Source organism: Tupaia chinensis, unplaced genomic scaffold (genome assembly GCF_000334495.1).
Source record: "Tupaia chinensis unplaced genomic scaffold, TupChi_1.0 Scaffold000549_1, whole genome shotgun sequence".
Classification (NCBI taxonomy): domain Eukaryota; kingdom Metazoa; phylum Chordata; class Mammalia; order Scandentia; family Tupaiidae; genus Tupaia; species Tupaia belangeri.
Genome location: NW_006160061.1, coordinates 4,855,813 through 4,873,840, shown reverse-complemented (window position 1 = coordinate 4,873,840; position 18,028 = coordinate 4,855,813). Strand labels below are relative to the sequence as shown.

The window sequence follows — 18,028 nt, the reverse complement described above, 5'->3', positions numbered from 1 at the left end:
AGAGAGAGAGAGAGAGAGAGAGAAAGAGAAAGAAAAAGAGAAAGAGAAAGAGAAAGAGAAAGAAAAAAGACAGACTTGAAAGTCACACTGCCTGGATTGAGTCATCCCCTCTTCTTACTTGCTGGACCTCGGTTTACTCCCAATGCGATAACTGTAGTGCATACCCCAGAGGGTTGAGAGGAGAATAAGTTGATATGTGTAAAAGACTTCAGTAGAACTCAGTCAACTAATGTGACTTTTGTTAAGGAAATTTTGTGCTGTTGAGATGCTTTTTGGTTTTGAAGAGGTCAGCTTACCTCCTATATTTCTTTCCCCCACCCCCAAATTTGAAAGTCTGCCCTGCTCAGGTTTTCATGGACAACATGACCGAGTGTGGCCTCACTCTCGTGCCTGGCCCACACCATTAGCAAGGAAATGCTCTGAGCCTTTGTCCCTGGCTTATTTATTGTTGCTCCCTGGCAGCCATCCGCTGGCCTGGGGAAAACAGCTAGATTTCATTCAAATTCAATCTCTCTTGATACCATCTCTGCTGGATATTAGAGTTAGCAACCTAATTAAGAAGAGATTCAGGCCGGAATGTTCTAAGTGCTCTAAAATTACTGTTACAAAGTTTCTCTCCATGCCTACCCATTTCTTGTGGCTTCCTGTCCCTGCCCGGTCCATCTTGCTAGCACAGGAACCCAGCCAACCCTCCTGTGGCTTCCTTGTGTTGGACACTGAGATGAGTCTTTCTTCAAATTTCAGGTACGAGTTCTCTCCTGCCGCCTGGAGTCCCAGGACCCTCTGTATGAGTGACGCTTCGGTCTGCCATGGACCCTGGCCCTGCGCTGGCCTGGCTTCTGCTCCTGAGTCTGCTGGCTGATTGTCTGAAAGCCACTCAGTCCCGAGACTTCACGGTGAAAGACATTATCTACCTCCACCCTTCAAGTAAGACTGTTTTCTTTGGTGCAGAAATGTTGCTTTATTTCAAAGAAGAAATGGGTTGAAAAATGGCCAGGAAAAGGCAGCCTTCAATTCAAGGGAGCTCTAGTGATTTAATTCGGTGTGCAATGTTTAACAAAGCATGCTTTATGTTTTAGTCTCACCTTGTCATAGATTTTAATTTTTTATTTTAAGTCATATCTTTAAGATTATTTCCTCTGTTCCCTACATAATCACTCTGGCTCTGAATACTGTTCCTTTTCACTCATGCCAGCCCTTGGTGAGCAAAGCGAAATCACCCTGTCCCAGGAGAAAGATGATTTTAAAAGGCCAGTTCTTTATAGGTAAGATAATAGCTGGTCATCTTCTCTGAGCATCTAATTCTCGATTTCAGCATCATTGCCTCCAACAACTTCCTTTTCCTGTGCTTTTTGGCTTCTCGTGTCTAAGAATAATCTAGCAAGCAGATGATAATGTAGATGCCCAGATCCCGGCCCCAGAGTTTCTGATATGCAGGTGTCCAGGGCTTTGCCTGTGGATTTTTGCTTTCAATAGGCATTTCAGGTCCTTTGCATCTGAGGATCACCCTTGGGAAACACAGCAGTTTGACTTCTCTTTTGGTCTCCAGCTCTTTATTTATCTTGTCTCTTTTATTTTAGCGTGAATGCTCTTCTGTAGTGTTCCTCTGGTGGTGAGGGCAGGGTATATTGTGTTTTCTGACCTTTAAGCTTTGGCCCCCGGGTACATGACTCTTTTGAAATGTTCTCAGCCAATATTATTTGCATGTCCACTGTGTGCCAAGCAATGTGATCGACATGAAAGGTAGAAAGAAAATAAGACGCACTCTTTGCTCTTAAGGATGTTATCGTTTACAAAGTAGAGGAAGCCAGTTAGATACCTTGGGTCCCTCATGGCCGGAATAGTTCATATCTACAGTTTGGGTTTAACTGAGAAATGGAAAGGGGAATGCACGAGGTCTTTGAGTCTACCGACCTTGAGTTAGCAACTAACTCCACTGCATTGTAGCCTTTTGGTATAAAATAAATTCCCTAACTTTGTAAAGATTCAATAAAATAATACGTAGAAAGCACTTAGCACGGAATGTGAGTGGTAGCAAATGCTCAATCATTGTTAGAGAAATCTTTTTAAGTGTTAAGTTCCTCATTTCTAAAGTAGTAGAATAATACATGCCCTGTAGCATTATTTTATGGGTGGAAGTAATATCCATAAAACACCAGTCCTGTTCCTACTAGGCAATTGAGTGGTGGTTGTGTATATTGTTGTTATCATTGGTTTAGATAAGAAACTGAAGGTGCTAAGAACACACATCCTGATTCTATATAACTCCAATTACGCTTTTTTTAATGTTTATTTATTTTTTCTTCTGTGAGTCAGAGAGACAGAGAAGAAGCACCCCCACAGAGTCTGGACTTCATGATCCACCCCTGGCCTTGGCTAGCCCTGGATCATGGGCACATGCATGTCCTATGAACTCATAAATGTCTCCAATTGAGAACCTGGAACCTCCCCGTTGGTTGGCCTCACAGAATGTCGCATTTTACTGCTATGCCACCATCTGCCCCCCAAATATACTTTTGATAAGTAACAAGTATTTTCTTTAGATTTAGCGCCCCTGTGCTCTCTCACCAATATGGTCTGGTGTCGACCAATTAGTCGTCCAGAAAACTTACGTGGCTGCTTGTTTTTGTGGGACTTTCTACTTTAATATCATCTATCATCAAAAGGTGCTTTGATACTGGCTCTGTTTTCTAGATTGCATTTTGTTCTTTTCTCCAAACAGTAATGTTTTTGTTTCATTAGACTCTGAAGTGAAGACTTGGATTTCAGACTCCTAGGATAGGTTGGCAGAGTTTTAGTATTGGTGGGGTTCTCTGTGGGCCTTGGTAATAGGCTCAGCAGGTATGGTATTGCACAGCAGGCCTACTCCGACCTTGTGCAAGGCTCTGATTATGCACACAGGGTAGGATGGAGAAATGAAGTGATTGAACTTTAGTGAATGCTACTCAAACACACATACTGCTCTGTCTCAGTGGTATAGGAGTCAGTGGCGTAGTTGAATGGGCTCCTATTTGGAAAGTCAATTTCTGAATGAAGTCTTTGAAGGATGAGCTCTGCCAGGTCAGAGGGAGAATCATTCTGCTATTTAGAAGGTGATGGAAATAGGCCAGTCCTGTAGTGTAGTGGAAAAGCTCTGTGTAAAGTGACCCAGATCCCACATGGCCAACTCTGGTTCGAGTCCTAGCCCTGGCAAATTGACAACATACCAGGCACACACGCACGCATGCTTAAATTCCTAACAGGATGCAGAGATAAAGGGGAAAATAAAAGAGCACCCAAGGGAGGGGAGGCGGGTGTATGTTCTCTCTCTCCATACATTCTGGCCATTAAAAAAGAAAAAGAAGCTAATGGAAAGTTTTACTCATGTGATCTATATGAGTGAAAGCTAGTCATAGCCTGATTAGTAGGAAATCACTACATGTAAAACATTGGTAGTGTTCCCTGATAGTATTTTGAAATATGGAGAGGGGGTGATGAAGTTGTTCCTAAACTAGGTAAGTAGACAGTCCACCAGCAGGTCTGAGTGTCAGTTCTCATTAGAGTCTCCACACCTAGCTTGAGGAGTACAAATCCTTATTGGATTAAAGTTACAGTGAACAGCTCCTTCTTGGCCAGAAGTTTGTTCTGCCCACTTTATTTGTTTTTATTTATTTTTAATTTTTCCCAGAAGGCATGTGAGCTCACTAGAGAGAGAGAGAGAAGCTGAGCGAAAGCCCCTCTCCTCTCCCCCTCCACTCCCAATGGAGGATGGTTATGCCCCCATCTCTTCTCTTCCATTTCTCCCTCCTTTTGAGATTTTGGATTCACATACATGCACTGAGCATATTGTTCAGGCCACTAGTTCTGGTACTTGAACTGCATAGTCAGCCATGTGGGATCCAGCCACCTTAACCACCTCACCACCAGCTGGACCTCTGTCTACTTTAAATGAGTGAAATTCACCTTTCTCTGAACTATTTCAGGAGTTTGTGATGTGTGTTTGTTTGTTTTACACATTGATTCTTTTCAAATAGTCATGGTCCTCTGCCCTTGGGCACTCGACTGTACTTAGGTGGAGTGATCTCTCTAAAAATAAACAGGTTTCTGTTGAACATAGACCATAAAATATATATAAGAGAAGTGTAGGATTAGTTTGATTTTGAATTATTTATAGAATCACCTCACTCTGTAGATGGAAGCACAAAGGGCTTTCTTTGGGTCAGTGAGTGAGCTAGATTCCATTAATGTTACATACGGAAGCTCAGAACTGGACCAGGGAGAAGTGTAGTGGTGCCGGGGTGGGGGGGAGAGGGGGTGAGAAGACACACACATTCTCTATACCAGACAACGTGAACTCATTTCTCATGGACCTAGAATTGCCACTATTAATAATAACTGGGGTGAGATTGGAACCTCAGGTGAGAAAATTCAACTACTCATAACTAGTCTCCTTTGTTCACTGATTCCCTAATCTTTCCAGTTTCTAGGTCTTGAAAAGAAAGAAATTTTATGACTTTGAAACTTGAGGCACATCCTCAGTAACATTCTTTTGTATAATTGGTCTGTTTTTTTAGCATTTTTTAATGTGAAAAGTGATTAATTTCTTCCTAGCCTGTGATTAAAATACCAAAGTCTAATAAAAGCTTTCAAAACAAGAGTTAATATTCAGAGAAATGGAGCTATTTATTTGATCATCAGACATCACATGGGGTAGCAGAATTTAAATTACCAAGTGGCTGCAATCTGTTTTTGGCTTTCTTTCCTTTCCCTGGAATAGAAAGCTTTCTTGAGAATATCCAGTTTTCTTCTGGTTGCATGTTCTGAATCATCGCTTTTTTTTTTGCTGGGGGGGGGCATGTGTATTCACCAGAGAGAGATGGGGAACACCCCCACTCCCATGGGGTATGGCCACACCACAATATTGCCACAATGCTGTCAGGATTTGGGCACTTATGCACATGTACCTGGTATGTTTTTCAAGCCAGTGTGTCCATGACTTAACCCTGTAGTTGGCCATGTGGGATTTGGCTGCCTTAACCGCTGGGCCATGGAGCCATCTCTTAAGTCTTTCCTTAATCATGTGCACTGAAGAGCCATATCCCTGCAGGGGCTTTATTTATGCAGAAGTAGAGAGCCAACTAGGTATATTCATATATTCATGTAAAAGCCAACTCTGAATATCTACGTATACCATGCAAGCAGTAGAAAATAAGGGAACTTTCTAGAAGGGTAGCAGGAAATGCCATGGTATCAGAAACGTATTTATGTTATTAAAATTATCCTGAAAATATTTTGTCGTCAAGTGAACTGAAGAGGAAAATAAAGTTATTAGACTTCTAGAATTTTTTTATTTGCAACTTTCAAAAACAATGGAAATTAACTTGGTAAGAATAGAAAAACATGTAGTATGCAATACACAGCATATATTTCAGAACGAGTCTCTTCTCACTGTGTTTTCAGTCACTAAAGGCCTTTGTCCAGACAGAAGTTCCAAGAGATGGAAACAAAGAGTAAATCTTTTCCGATGCTTTCCAAATGAATTATGGTCGGTTGAACTATGGCTGACCAGGAGAGCTAATGGACAGATTATTTTACAGGAAGTAACTGGGCACTCTGGTCTTTCTCTTTTTCTTTACAATCACCTTCTCTTCAGGGACCAAGGACTTATGGCCTGAAATACAGAGTCCTAAGCTTATTAACTCTGTGATCAAGAGCCAAACTTGATTCATTCACAGCTGGGCCACAACAATGTGAGACTCTGCTTGCTCTGTAATGCTTTGAAGTAAGGAAGACGAAAATAGCACATCTCTTAGAAACCTCTTTCTGTCCTTTCGTTGGGGGAGGGGAGAGGAAATAAAAAAGCCTTCTTTATCAGATGCAGTATCAGTTAGCAAGTCACTGGAGACCTTAATTTATCTGTAGACCTTATTTTTGGCTAAATATTTCCACAGGGAAGAATGTAACCTTTTATTTGGTTAGCCACTTAAAACTGAATGTATTTGCAGAGTTTTCTCACTCCCCAGGGTGTGATTATTCACTGATCAGAACGATCTGCCAAGATGTGAGTGAAAGGTCCCGTAAGTGAATATTCAGCTATAGTCATTGAGAGGGTATGGGGATGTAGATTTTAAAATAAAACTCACCAAAAATGTGATCACTTGGTTAATTAGCAATGACTTGCTGTTAAATTCATTTAGAGAGAAGTGAAGTGATGTGAAGCGAATCTTCACTTTGCTACCATAATATTTAATCATACTACTGTTTACATTTCTATGTACTGCAGGTTAATTTCAGAGTCCACATCTACGTGTACAAAAAGCGACAGAATTTAACATGCCACAAGTTTTACAAAATACCACTTGGAAAAGTCTATTAAGTAATCCAAATTTGGGAGCACTATAACTTATTAGTGTTGGGTTCTCAATAAGATTGTTCTTAGAGTAGCTGGGTCATCCATCTTCATCGAGAGTTCTTCATTTACTTCTTTGTTGGGAAAGTTACCAGGAATAACTAATCCAACATTCCAGCCAAAATGTTACCAGCTGGAGTGACAGGTAAAATTGGGCGCTCTAGTGAATGAGTCGTGCAAGCTGAAGTGGTACAGTGAGCTCGCGGGGTGCTCTAGTGAATGCGTCGTGCAAGCTGAAGTGGTACAGTGAGTTCGCGGTCATAGACCTTAGTGAAGATGATGATCATCTTCTGAGAAATGCCATTCTTTGACAAATCATTATATCTTTTCTCAAAACTCCTGTTTTTGATCACTCTGCATCAAATTTTGCAAGCCATTTTAAAGTTTTATCTTTTAAAGTTATTTTTATGTTAAATATTTTACAGTTAATAATGTGTTTATTTTGAATGTGTTCAGTCAAGATGATTACCTAAAATATTCTGAATGTTTTTTCTCATAATGGTGTTTATGTAAACAGTGAATTAAAATGTGTGTAAGTATATTAAGTGGCTTTGGAATTTAAGAACTGATTTGTCTTAAATTCTTCAGGCATGTACTTACCTAAAGAGAATCTTTCAGTTCATATGTAACCACTTTTTCTAGGTCATGGGATGTGGAGATACAAAAATTACTTGTGTGCAGTTTCACAAAATGCGTTGCTCCTGTTTCATTATAATTACATAATTATATGACAGGAGAGCATTTTTCTCCACAGTGGAATTTCCTTGTAGAAAGGCAGTGGTTAGATAGCTATATCTAAGCTGCTTTCCATCATTTTGTAAGACGATCCAGGTACTTGCTATCATTCCATTTATGAATTTAAGTCACCAACTCCTTGGAGGAACATAGGACTCTCCAATGGACCCATAAGAAGGTCCTGTTCCTTACCTTTTTTAGGCAGTTTCTGCCTTTTGATTGTGTTAGGTTACTGGACACTTGTCACATCCACTCTATAAAATAATGCACACGAGTACATGGATGAGCAGCTATGCTAGGCAAGGTGAAAATCAAAGTTATGTCTGACCCATAATTTTGGCCTTAAGCTGCTGCCTCCTCCTTCATTTATTTTTGATAACATACTTAATTGGTTCCATGTGGGCAAAGCAATTTACCCTGAGATGATTATTTCCGCTAGTGGGATATGCAGGCTCAGCCATCTGCAAGGGAGAACAGTTGGCTCCTGCAGTTGAAGTGTTTGAGTGTCTGCAGCTTTCAAATAGGCCAGGTACTTTTACAAATTAAAATGAAAACAAAAACACATAGCTTTATGAAAGGGGAAACTTTTCCAAATAGCAAAGCAAGCCAATGATTAGTGCTAAGAAGCAATTAAAAGCACTTGGATGAAAAGACAGAAACAGCCTGATTTGACATTCCTTGTTGATCCTTCTGCCTATGATGAGGAAGTCCCCTGGTGTCCTGAGCCCTCTCCAGAGCCTGCCTCTCATGTGATACCTCCCCACCTGTGCTTACAGCCTGGCAAAGAATACAGGCACCTGTTGGTCAAGCTCTTCAGAAGGCAGAAAAGATAATTCAGGGATGGAGAGAGGAAATAGACAAGAGGTCCTCCTGGAATGGTGAGCCTCACACCTACCTCTCTGCAAACACTTCACTCCAATGCCGCTCCTGATCCCTGGCAATCACTACCCTGCTCTCCATTTCTAAAACTCTGTCATTTGAAAAATGGGATATAAAAGGACTCTTACAGTATATAACCTTTCAGGACTGACTCTTTTGCCTTTGGAATAATTCCCTGGAAAGGCATCTAAGCTGCTGAATGTATTAGTTGTTCATAGCTTTCTATTGCTGACTGGTATTCCATAGTATGGGTGTACCACAGCGTGTTTAATTATCCCGACATTTAAGGCTATTGGGATTGTTTCCAGTTTAGGATGATTACCCATAAAGTTACTTGAGCATATGTGTATTTCTCAGGGACAGAATCATCAGAGTGCATCTGCTGGGTCTTACAGTAGTTACATATTTAGGTTTTAAAGGAATTGCCAAGATGTCTTGAGAATCTTTCTTAAAAAATGAAAGTGTCTGACTTTACAATGCAGGATTCTGTTCCCAGTCTAAAAAAGTAAATGTTTTGTTCTTGGTCCTTTTGTAGCCACACCATATCCTGGCGGATTTAAGTGTTTCACCTGTGAAAAGGCAGCAGACAATTATGAGTGCAACCGATGGGCTCCAGACATCTACTGTCCTCGAGGTAAACTCTCAGTGGGCAGATGGGCACTGTCTGCTCAGAGCAAACAGCCTGATAGATTTTGGTGCATGCTAGCAACCTCAGCCGCCTCTTTTGTCCAACACTGTCGCTAGATCTTTTAGATTACATCAGAACTTACATTAAAGACTCTCAGAGACAATCTGATCCCTAGACTTGCCCCCATTTTCATGACACATCTTTGGAGCTTCATGGGAGGTAAGTGATACACCCTTCCCCATCTAGGTCCAGCCAAATGCAGAACAAGGAGAGCACAGCTGGCCTGTTCACCGCTCTTTAAAGCATTAGTCATTGTGTAATAATCTCTTTCATGTAAAGCATGAATAGATGTTCCTATAAAGATGCCATTTATTACATATTTCCTGGAGATTTTCATGCAGTCTCAAGTCTCCTGTCTTGAGACTGCATGAAAACCGGCATTCTAAATGTCATCAGTGCACAAATAAAAACTCTGAGCTTTTTAAACCATTAAGTTCTCTTTGAAAGATGCACTGGGTGTCCAATTGGAGCATGAAATTTGGACTCAGAGGCCCCTTTCAAAATGAAGAAGACCATCATATTCATGTTTCTTTTATCCTATGAGATTAAAAAAAAAGATGGTTATATTTGGCTATGGAGTCACTGTTAACTGGATGTTTTATTTTGGAGGAAAGTCGACTCACTTGGTGGAAGAGATGGTGAAGATGGGCATATTGCGAATGAAAGATTGATTGAGTAGTGTGTAGATTGATTGAGTAGTGTGTATGTTTGCTGCTGATCTTGTTCGGTTGTTAAAATAACTAAACACACCAACACCAGGCTATTAATTTTTTTTTTTTTTGCATTATACAAGAGCTCTCAAATTCAACCCAATGAATGACACTGTTTCTCATAGAGGACTGGGAATTTGGAGAGTGTGGAAACTACAATAAGAAGGCCAATGTCTGACCCAGCCACAGTGGTACAGCCATAGTGTAACACTCTGTGGTGCTTGCAGCCATGGGGAGGATGAGAGATCAGTTTCTAGGTGAACCCGTATGTGCTGGGCACATGCACAAGTGATTCTGGCTGACTGAGAAAGGCTAGTGGGGAGGGAATGCAGTGTTAGACCTTGTTGAAGATGTTTATCTTTCTCTCTTTCTCTCTCTCCTCTGTTGAACACAAATAAACTTAGAAAAATAAGGTCAGATGTCAACTACCTAAGTCAGTACCATTTAACCCAGAAGCCTCCGTCTAGGCTGTCCAGGAGAAGCACTGGTGGAACTTTTCAGAATCATTGATCCCTGTGCTCTGTATAGAACAGTGGTTTGCAAGCTGTAGTATGATCATCATTCACTGGAGGGCTTATTAAAACATAGAGCTCTACTGTCACCTGCCCCCTACCCAAATTCAGTAGATCAATAGATTCAATAGATCTGAAATAGGGCCTAAGAATTTGCATTCCTAGAGAGTTCTCTAATGAGTTAAGAACCACAGCTCTATACAAAGTGAAACAGCATCTCTGAAATTAGGAGTCTGCTTTGTTATTTTTAAATATTCCTGGTGGGGCCAGCAGATAGCATAATGGTTATGTCGCTGGACTCCTGTGTAGTCAACTGTGTTTCGAGTCCTAGACCAGGTGACTTAAACTCATGCCAGCTGCATATGTGTGTGTGCCCAAAATCCTGAGAAGAGAATGGGGGATAAGGGATTGTGGTGTGGCCATCCCCACTGGGGATGACTTCTCACTTTCTGTCTCTCTGTCTCTTCAGTGAGCACACAGTCCCTATAGCAAAACTCTTTCTAAAATAAGTAAATAAATATTCCTTGTGATTCTAATAAACAGTCAGGGACACAACCACTGGGAGCTGCTCGGCCCAGGAATAGGAAAATGTCGTGTTGCCATTTGTTCACTTTTTTTTAATGAGAGAAGAGGAAGAGATAGAGATGCATTTTCGACAAGGTCTTGCTCTTCTGCAGTCCTCCTGTCCTAGCCTCCCAATTAGCTATGATTTCAGGCATGCACTGCTGCACCCATCATGTTCAGGTTGGTCTGAGATCTGAGTCCTTGCCTTGCGTGCAGCACCAGCGTCATGCATTGGTGCCCTACCACCTGTGCTGCTGTGCCCAGGCCTCCTCCATTTACTTTCAGGTAGAGATGATAATGGGGTCCCAAAGACTACAGGGAAGAGAAGAACATGGAGACACTAAAGATTGGTTTAATCACGAGCTCCATCTCCAGCCACCTGGGTAATCAAAAATAAGGCCTGTCCTTACTGCCTTCTGCAGCCACTGCTCATTTCCAAGTGAGCCCGTGTTCTCTAACATGACCACTGCAGAATGAACAGTCGGGTAAGTGGCAAATGGACCTGGCTAAACCATTGCTTCTCAAACTTGGCTGTGCACTGAAACCACCTGGTAAAGTTTTGAAACTACTGGTGCCTGGTTCCATTCCCAGAGATTCATATTTAAATGGTATGGGGCATGGCTTGGCATAAAGATTTTTATAGAGCTCCCCAGGTAGTTCTAATATGAGACTCCTTTAAACAGTGACTCTGAACAAAAATAAGATTTTTTCTATTTTTTATACGTTCATTTACTATATATCATTACAGCTTGCAAAATAAGATTTTTTTTTTATATATCCAGAAATTTTGAACTAGTTCCTACAGGGATGAAAATGGCCAATTAGCTTTTGAAACTGTTGCCACCAGTCAGAACTGAAGTATAGGAAGTTGTGTCGATTTGCTTGTGGTGCTTTAACCATCAACTGAATAGTTTGTAAATGACAGAATGTATTTTGTCACAGTTCTGGAGTCTGGGAAGTCCAACTCCAGGTACCAGTAGGTTCTAGTGAGGGCCTGTCTCTCTGCTTCCAAAATGGCTGCCTCATCTGGGAGGGAAGGAACGCAGTGCTCTCACATGGTGGAAGGTGAAGGCAAAAGGGGTTGAAAAGACAAAAGGGAATGAACCTTGAATCCCCTGTCTCAAGCTCTTCTGTAAGTGCCTAATTCCATCCATAAGGGTTCCACCCTTATAATTGCTGTTTATTTTAAGAGAGATTTTTGCTATCGGACACATGCTCTTGCCAGAGAAACAGAGAAATAAAGAAAATGAGAAATAACTCCCCAGGGGTGATGGCCATGTTGCAATCCCTTCTCTCCTGTCGGAATTTTAAGCACGCTTGCATGCATGCACATGTGCCTGGCATGAGTTTTAAGCCGCCAGGTCTGGAACTTGAACCACAGTCGACTACGTGAGATTCTGGCCGTGTAACCATTATGCCATCTGCTGGTCCCCATAATAACTTTTTAAAGCCTCATCTCTTTTTTTTTTTTTTTTTTTTTTTGGAGAGATTTTTGCTATAGGGCATGTGTGCTCGCCAGACAGACAGAGAGATAGAAAGCGAGAAATCACCCCCCAGGGGGGATGGCCATGCCACAATCCCTTCTCCTCCATTCTCCTCTCAGGATCTTGGGCACACACGCACACGCGCCCGGCGTGAGTTTAAGCCACCGGGTCTGGGACTCGAACCGTGGTTGACTATGTGGGAGTCCAGCGACATAGCCATTACGCTAACAGCTGGTTCCAAGCCTCATCTCTTAATATTATTGCATTGGTGATTAAGTGTGATTAAGTTTCAGCACATGGATTTGGGGAGATACATTCAGATCATAACAAAATGAGATTATATGTCTCCTGTCTCTGAGATACCTTAACGGACACAGTGGAGAAAGGGAATGTGAACTGATGCTCCCTGTGAGTTTTGGGCTGCATTTATAGAGGCCCCTCTAAGTCTGACGCTATACAAATACATCCCTGTCAGAAAAACAAGTGACCAGAGCACTATGCTTGAACGTCTCTCAGGGAAAAGAGGAAGTCCCAACTTGAGACTTTCTTTGGAGGTCAGAATCGATCTTCTCAAAGTACAGATATCTAGAAGTATCACAGTTTATCCTTTTCCCTCCATTTTTGTCTTTTCATCCTTACATATCTAGGGATAAACTCTAAGTCACGCACTAAGGTTCATGGCACCAGTCATGTAGGCTCCTTGGGGGATTGTGTAGTGAGAGGAATCAAGTTTCTTCTTTCAAGAAGCAGGCAGTTTAGCTGGGCAGATAAGATCTGAAGGTATGGAGTGTCAGAAACTACAGGACAAAGGTAAGTGCCAAATGAAACATGGCATTAAGTGCTGTGGGAGCTTAAAGGAAGAACAGCTATTTGGGGACCGAGTGGCCGGTGAAAGCATCGTGTGCTGGGGAGACTGCAACGGCCCCACACCTGGGAAATGGAAGTAGAACCTCAACAAGGGCATATCATCTGGGAAATCGCTCGGCAAAGGCATGGAGACAGGATTCTTCAGGTGTGCTTGGTGATGAGAGCGATCGGACACGGGAGTAGAGCTAGTTTGTGTTGGTGAAAAAGTAACAGAGCTGGATTATTTTTGTGGAGCCTTGAGTACCAGGAGTGGAGATGGCTTCCTCATCAACTAGTTCTAATTCCCATGAGTCTTCTATTCTTTCTTCTAGGTTTTCTCCAGATGTTTTGAACCGTGAAAATAATGCCTTTTTATTTTTAGATTAAAATACTAAGCGTGTTTACTAGCTAAGCCCAGATGCTTTTTCTTTTAAAGTTTATTTATTGAGAGAAAGAGAGAGAGGGGAGATAGAGATAGGCACTGTTGTCATGATCTTACCATGTCATGATCCTCGGGCCGGCCTCGGTCAAGGGTATGCAGGCGTGCCAGATGTGTTCAAGTTAACAGGGGATTTGAACCTGGACTTGCCTGCTACCTGAGTCACCATGGCTGGGCCTAGATTGTTTTTTACTTTTTATCATTAAAGTAGCTATAGGACTATCAACAGGCTTAGCAAGGGCAGCTCAAAAGCTACTCTGGAAAGTTGTCCTGACTTTCTGAGACACGTTTTCTGTTTTGTGACATATTTAACTAGGTTTTAACCATCACATGATCTGGAAATATGTTAAAAGTGAAAACATCATTTCATGTATTTAATCCTATCTATATGAAATAAGCTCACATCCCAAATTGCCTAAACAATTTCACTGAATTTTAAGAATTTGTGGAGCGGAACTCAGTTGTGTGGACGTGCTTGTCTTCGTGGCTGATGCTTATGGACTCAGAGGGCTTGCTGGATGACCCTTTGGTCAAATAAGTACCAACAAAGCTTTGTCCTGAGTGAACTCACTCTAACAGCAATGGCAGCACCAGCTGCCCACACCCCCAGCTACCTCAGGTAATCTGCCACTTTTGCTTTCAAACGTATGTCAGATAAGTACTTCTTCCATTACTTTGGGGCCTGGGTGTTTTGGTGGTGGTGTTGTGATTACTTTGTCTCTGGTACTTACACTCTCTTGGCACCATACTCCCTCCTCAGGAAGGAGCATTTAAGGCACTCTCCTTAACCCTCCTAGCTACTCTTGCTTGGCTTTTATTTGGTGTTTCACCGCTGAGCATGTCCTTTGCAGTGACTTTAATTTCATCAACCACTCATTATAAGTCTGTTCAATTTTTTTTAACTTTGTGATCCAGGGTGGGAAAGGACCTTGAAACCGTATTATACGAGGTGCCAGTTGAAGTAACTGATGAAGTACGGTCAAGTGGAGTGGCACACAGTTGGATCCATGTTGTTTTGGCTATGACTTTTCTCAGTGCTACAAGATTAAAAGATCCTTGAGAGAGGGATGTTGTCAATGTTTATTAATAATTAGTAAAATTAAATATCAAGTTAAAAACATCACAGTTTTGGGGACCAGCAAGTGGTATAGTGGTTAAGGGGTTAAACTCTCACATAGCCCACCGCAGTTCAAGTCCCGGACCTGGTGGCTTGAAAATCGCACTGGGCACATGTGTGTACATGCCCAAAATCCTGAGAGAAGAATGGAGGATAGGGATTGTCGCATGGCCATCCCTCCTGGGGGAGATTTCTCACTTTCCCTGTCATTGTCTTTCTCTTTCTCCAGTGAGTGCACATGCCTTATGGCAAAAACCCTTAAAATATTACAATTTTTAAAGTGTCTTGTTCTGTGAAGGATGCCTAAGCTGAGGATACTATACTCCCTCTTAATCATGAAGTGCAGATGCCTTCCGCTAAGGCAAAAATCTTTATGTGAAATTTTTGGTGATCTAAAATCAGAACAAGAAACATTTTGAAGTAGAGGACACATACCCTATTGGTTCTAGCTTCAATTCTGTTCACTGTTTTTCTAAAATTGAAGGCAGAGCTGGATATGTCTCCTGATGGCATTCCTACATTTGTTGCCTCATGGGTCCTGTTACAAACAGGAAATATTGGGCTGTTAGGAAAATCATAATGTATTGTTCTATGCAAAAATGTGCCATGACTTTTCTGAATACTGAATATAAATGTGATCCCAGCTCAACTGAAGACAAGCCCATGGCTGCAAATTTTTTTTTTTTAAGTTTTTTTTTTTGGAGAGATTTTCACTGTAGGGTGCGTGCGCTCGCCAGACAGACAGAGAGAGACATAGAGACAGAAAGCGAGAAATCACCCCCCAGGAGGGATGGTCACGCCGCAATCCCTTCTCCTCCATTCTCCTCTCGGGATCTTGGGCACGCACGCACACGCGCCCGGCGTGAGTTTTAAGCCACCGGGTCCGGGACACGAACCGCGGTCGACTACATGGGAGTCCAGCGACATAGCCATTACGCTAACTGCTGGTTCCCCCCATGGCTGCAAATTTTTAGGAAAGACTTCTTTATTGTTGATTTTTTTCAGATAGAGCTCAGGCTGAGACAACCAACCTGTTTGTTTCACTTAACCTAGGGGTAGATATATTTTTTTCTCTCTATAAGGCAATCTTAAGCTTAGGATATATATCTTTAAGGTTTCCACCATTTATTCAGGGGGGTCTCTATTTTAGCACTAAACCTTATGAAGACCCAAGACTTTACAACTTCCTATAGCTTATGTTTAACCATATCCCTTTGTCCAGGTTGGTGAAATTAGTGCCTTATCCAGTGTTGGCTTTCAATTGGAATTTCACTTTCTGGAGAGTTCATTTGTACCTTGACAAAAGGTGTTGGCTGTATCTTACCCAGTACTCCAGTTGCTATGTAATGAGATGGTTTTCAAATGATCTGTCTTGTCCTATTACTGTCATATTGCCAAATGGAAGTCTTAGAATTCCTCCTTTTTTAAAGGTAAATGTTTTTTTCTTTATTCATGATAGAGCATGTGCACACACATGCAAAAGAGAGAGAGGAGCACCCTCCACAGGGTTTGGTCACTCCCCGATCCCCTTCCTTCAATCTTCCAGCCCATTGGATCCTAGGCACTTCTGTTGCATGCCTAATGTGTTTCAGGCAGACCTGGCCAGGGATTTGAACCATAGTGGTCATGTGGGACCCAGACTTTTCTGAGAAGTCTACCACCACTGTAGCATGGGGCCAGTCCAGAAGTTTAACATATGTACTGGAAAGTGAACAGGTCATATATGCACAGCTGGTCGCTTTTTACAAATTAAATAGGTTGTGTATTCACTATGGGAAGCAATAGAAGCCCAGAGGCTGCTGGGTTCCGCATCATTCTCTTCCATCCCTAAAGGTAACAATATTGTGACTGCTGTCATTGACCTCCATGTAAACAGAGCCACACAGAATGTACTCCTTGCTTTCTAACATCATGTATGTGAATTTCGTCCATATTTTTGTGAGCAACAATCTTTCTCACAATGTTTAGCAGATCATTGTATGAATATACTAAAATTCTTCTACTCTGCAGTGGACATTTGATTGCTTCTAGGTTTTAAATACTACCAACCTCCCCATACATGTCTTTTGGTGCACGCACATAGACACCTCTAATAGGTCTATCTCTGAAGTGGCATTGCTCGGCATAGGCAATATCTGGTTGGCTTTACCAGCTGCTGCCTCACAGTTTTCCAAAGTGGCTGTGCCAGTGCACTCTTACCAGCAGTGTACACAACTGCCAATAGCTACAAAACCTTGGCCCTGCTTCGTATCGACAGAAACGATAGACATGAGGAGTTAACGGGGTGACATTTTTAAGGTGCTGAAAGTAAATAGCTGCCAACCAGGGGTTCTGTACCGAGCCCGTCAGGCTCATTTCTCACATCTCCCTTCTCTCTCGGCTGCCCTGCTAGCTCTTACTTGTGCTCCAGTCCCCTTGAGGCTGACAAAGGCTCCACCATCCTTCTCTGCCCCGTAGCAGGGCTTTCTGCTTGGCTTCTCAGCCTCTCCACCTGTGCAGCATTTGAATCAGCAAATGCCTCAAGGAGAGAGCAGGTGCAGAATGTCAGGCTCAGCTCAACACGCTTTTCTTTTCTCTGGTGCCTTGCTCTTCCATTCCTGTCTGTTCTCATAGCTCACTTACGCTTGCACACAGATTTTTGTTGTTTTAACTTTATCTGGCTATTTTGATTTCATTCTACTCTTTCTTGGCAAGGTGCTGCAAGCTAGTCCAATTCAGCTGGTATTCTAGTTCTCAGAATTATTCCTTTTTATTTTTTATGCTCAAGGGCATGTGCATGTGTGTGTGTCTGTGTGTATGTGAGAGAGAGGCCCCCAGTGGGATCTGGTCATGCTGCAACTTTTTTTCCTCCATTCTCCATCCCCTCAGGATCCTGGGCATGCGCACATGCTGCATTGTGTTTTTAAAGACGTCAGGCCCAGGACTCAAATGCGGGTCAGCCCATTGGAATTTGGCCTCCTCTGTGCAGCGCTTAATCACAATGCTAGGGAGCTGGCTCAGAGCCAGTCTTTAATTAGAATTGCCAGCAATATTTTAACCTAAAGTCTATCCGCCTATATATTTTCTTTCTTCTTCCTTCCTCCCTTTTTTTCTTTTTCTTTCTTTTCTTTTCTTTTCTTTTCTTTTTTTTCCTGTACACCAGAAGCATCTAACCTACTTCAATTTATGGTGTTTTTGTCCAGATATATCCTATTAAAATTGTCATCTTGGCTAAGAAATATTCCTTTAATGTCTTTGTCTTATCACTTTTATTTTACTACTGTCAATTGTAAAATTCTTTTTATCTTCACTGCCTTTACATACCCTCTCAAATACTTTTTCGAACTTTTCCTGGTAATCAAAACCTTGCTTGCTGAATTTCACTGGTCTGCTTTAAAAGACAGTTTCCTTGGGCTGCAGGTGGCATGGTGGTTAAGATGCTGGATCTCAAATGGCTGACTCCAAAGTTCAAGTCCCAGACCCTACGGCTTGAAAATCAACGTTGGATGCATGTGTGTGCGTGCCCAAAATCCAAGAGGAGGATGGAGAAGAAGGGATTATAGGGTGGCCATCCCCCTGGGGAATGATTTCTTACTGTCTCTGTCTCTCTCCAGCGAGCACATGATCTCAGTTTTCAAAACTCTAAAAAAAAACAACAAAAACAAAAATCTTAGAAGAACAAGTTTC

General features: G+C 42.0%; 1 protein-coding gene across 1 annotated transcript in view; it reads left to right on the top strand.

Moving 5' to 3' along the window:
- Positions 1-749: 749 nt before the first annotated feature.
- Positions 750-18,028, top strand: part of LYPD6 (LY6/PLAUR domain containing 6) — a 32,811-nt gene continuing 15,532 nt past the window's right edge. The window contains exons 1-2 of the mRNA XM_027775355.1: positions 750-927; positions 8,538-8,636. Coding sequence (XP_027631156.1) covers positions 810-927; positions 8,538-8,636 — 217 coding nt within the window. The 5' untranslated portion in view covers positions 750-809. The remainder of the gene's footprint in view (positions 928-8,537; positions 8,637-18,028) is intronic.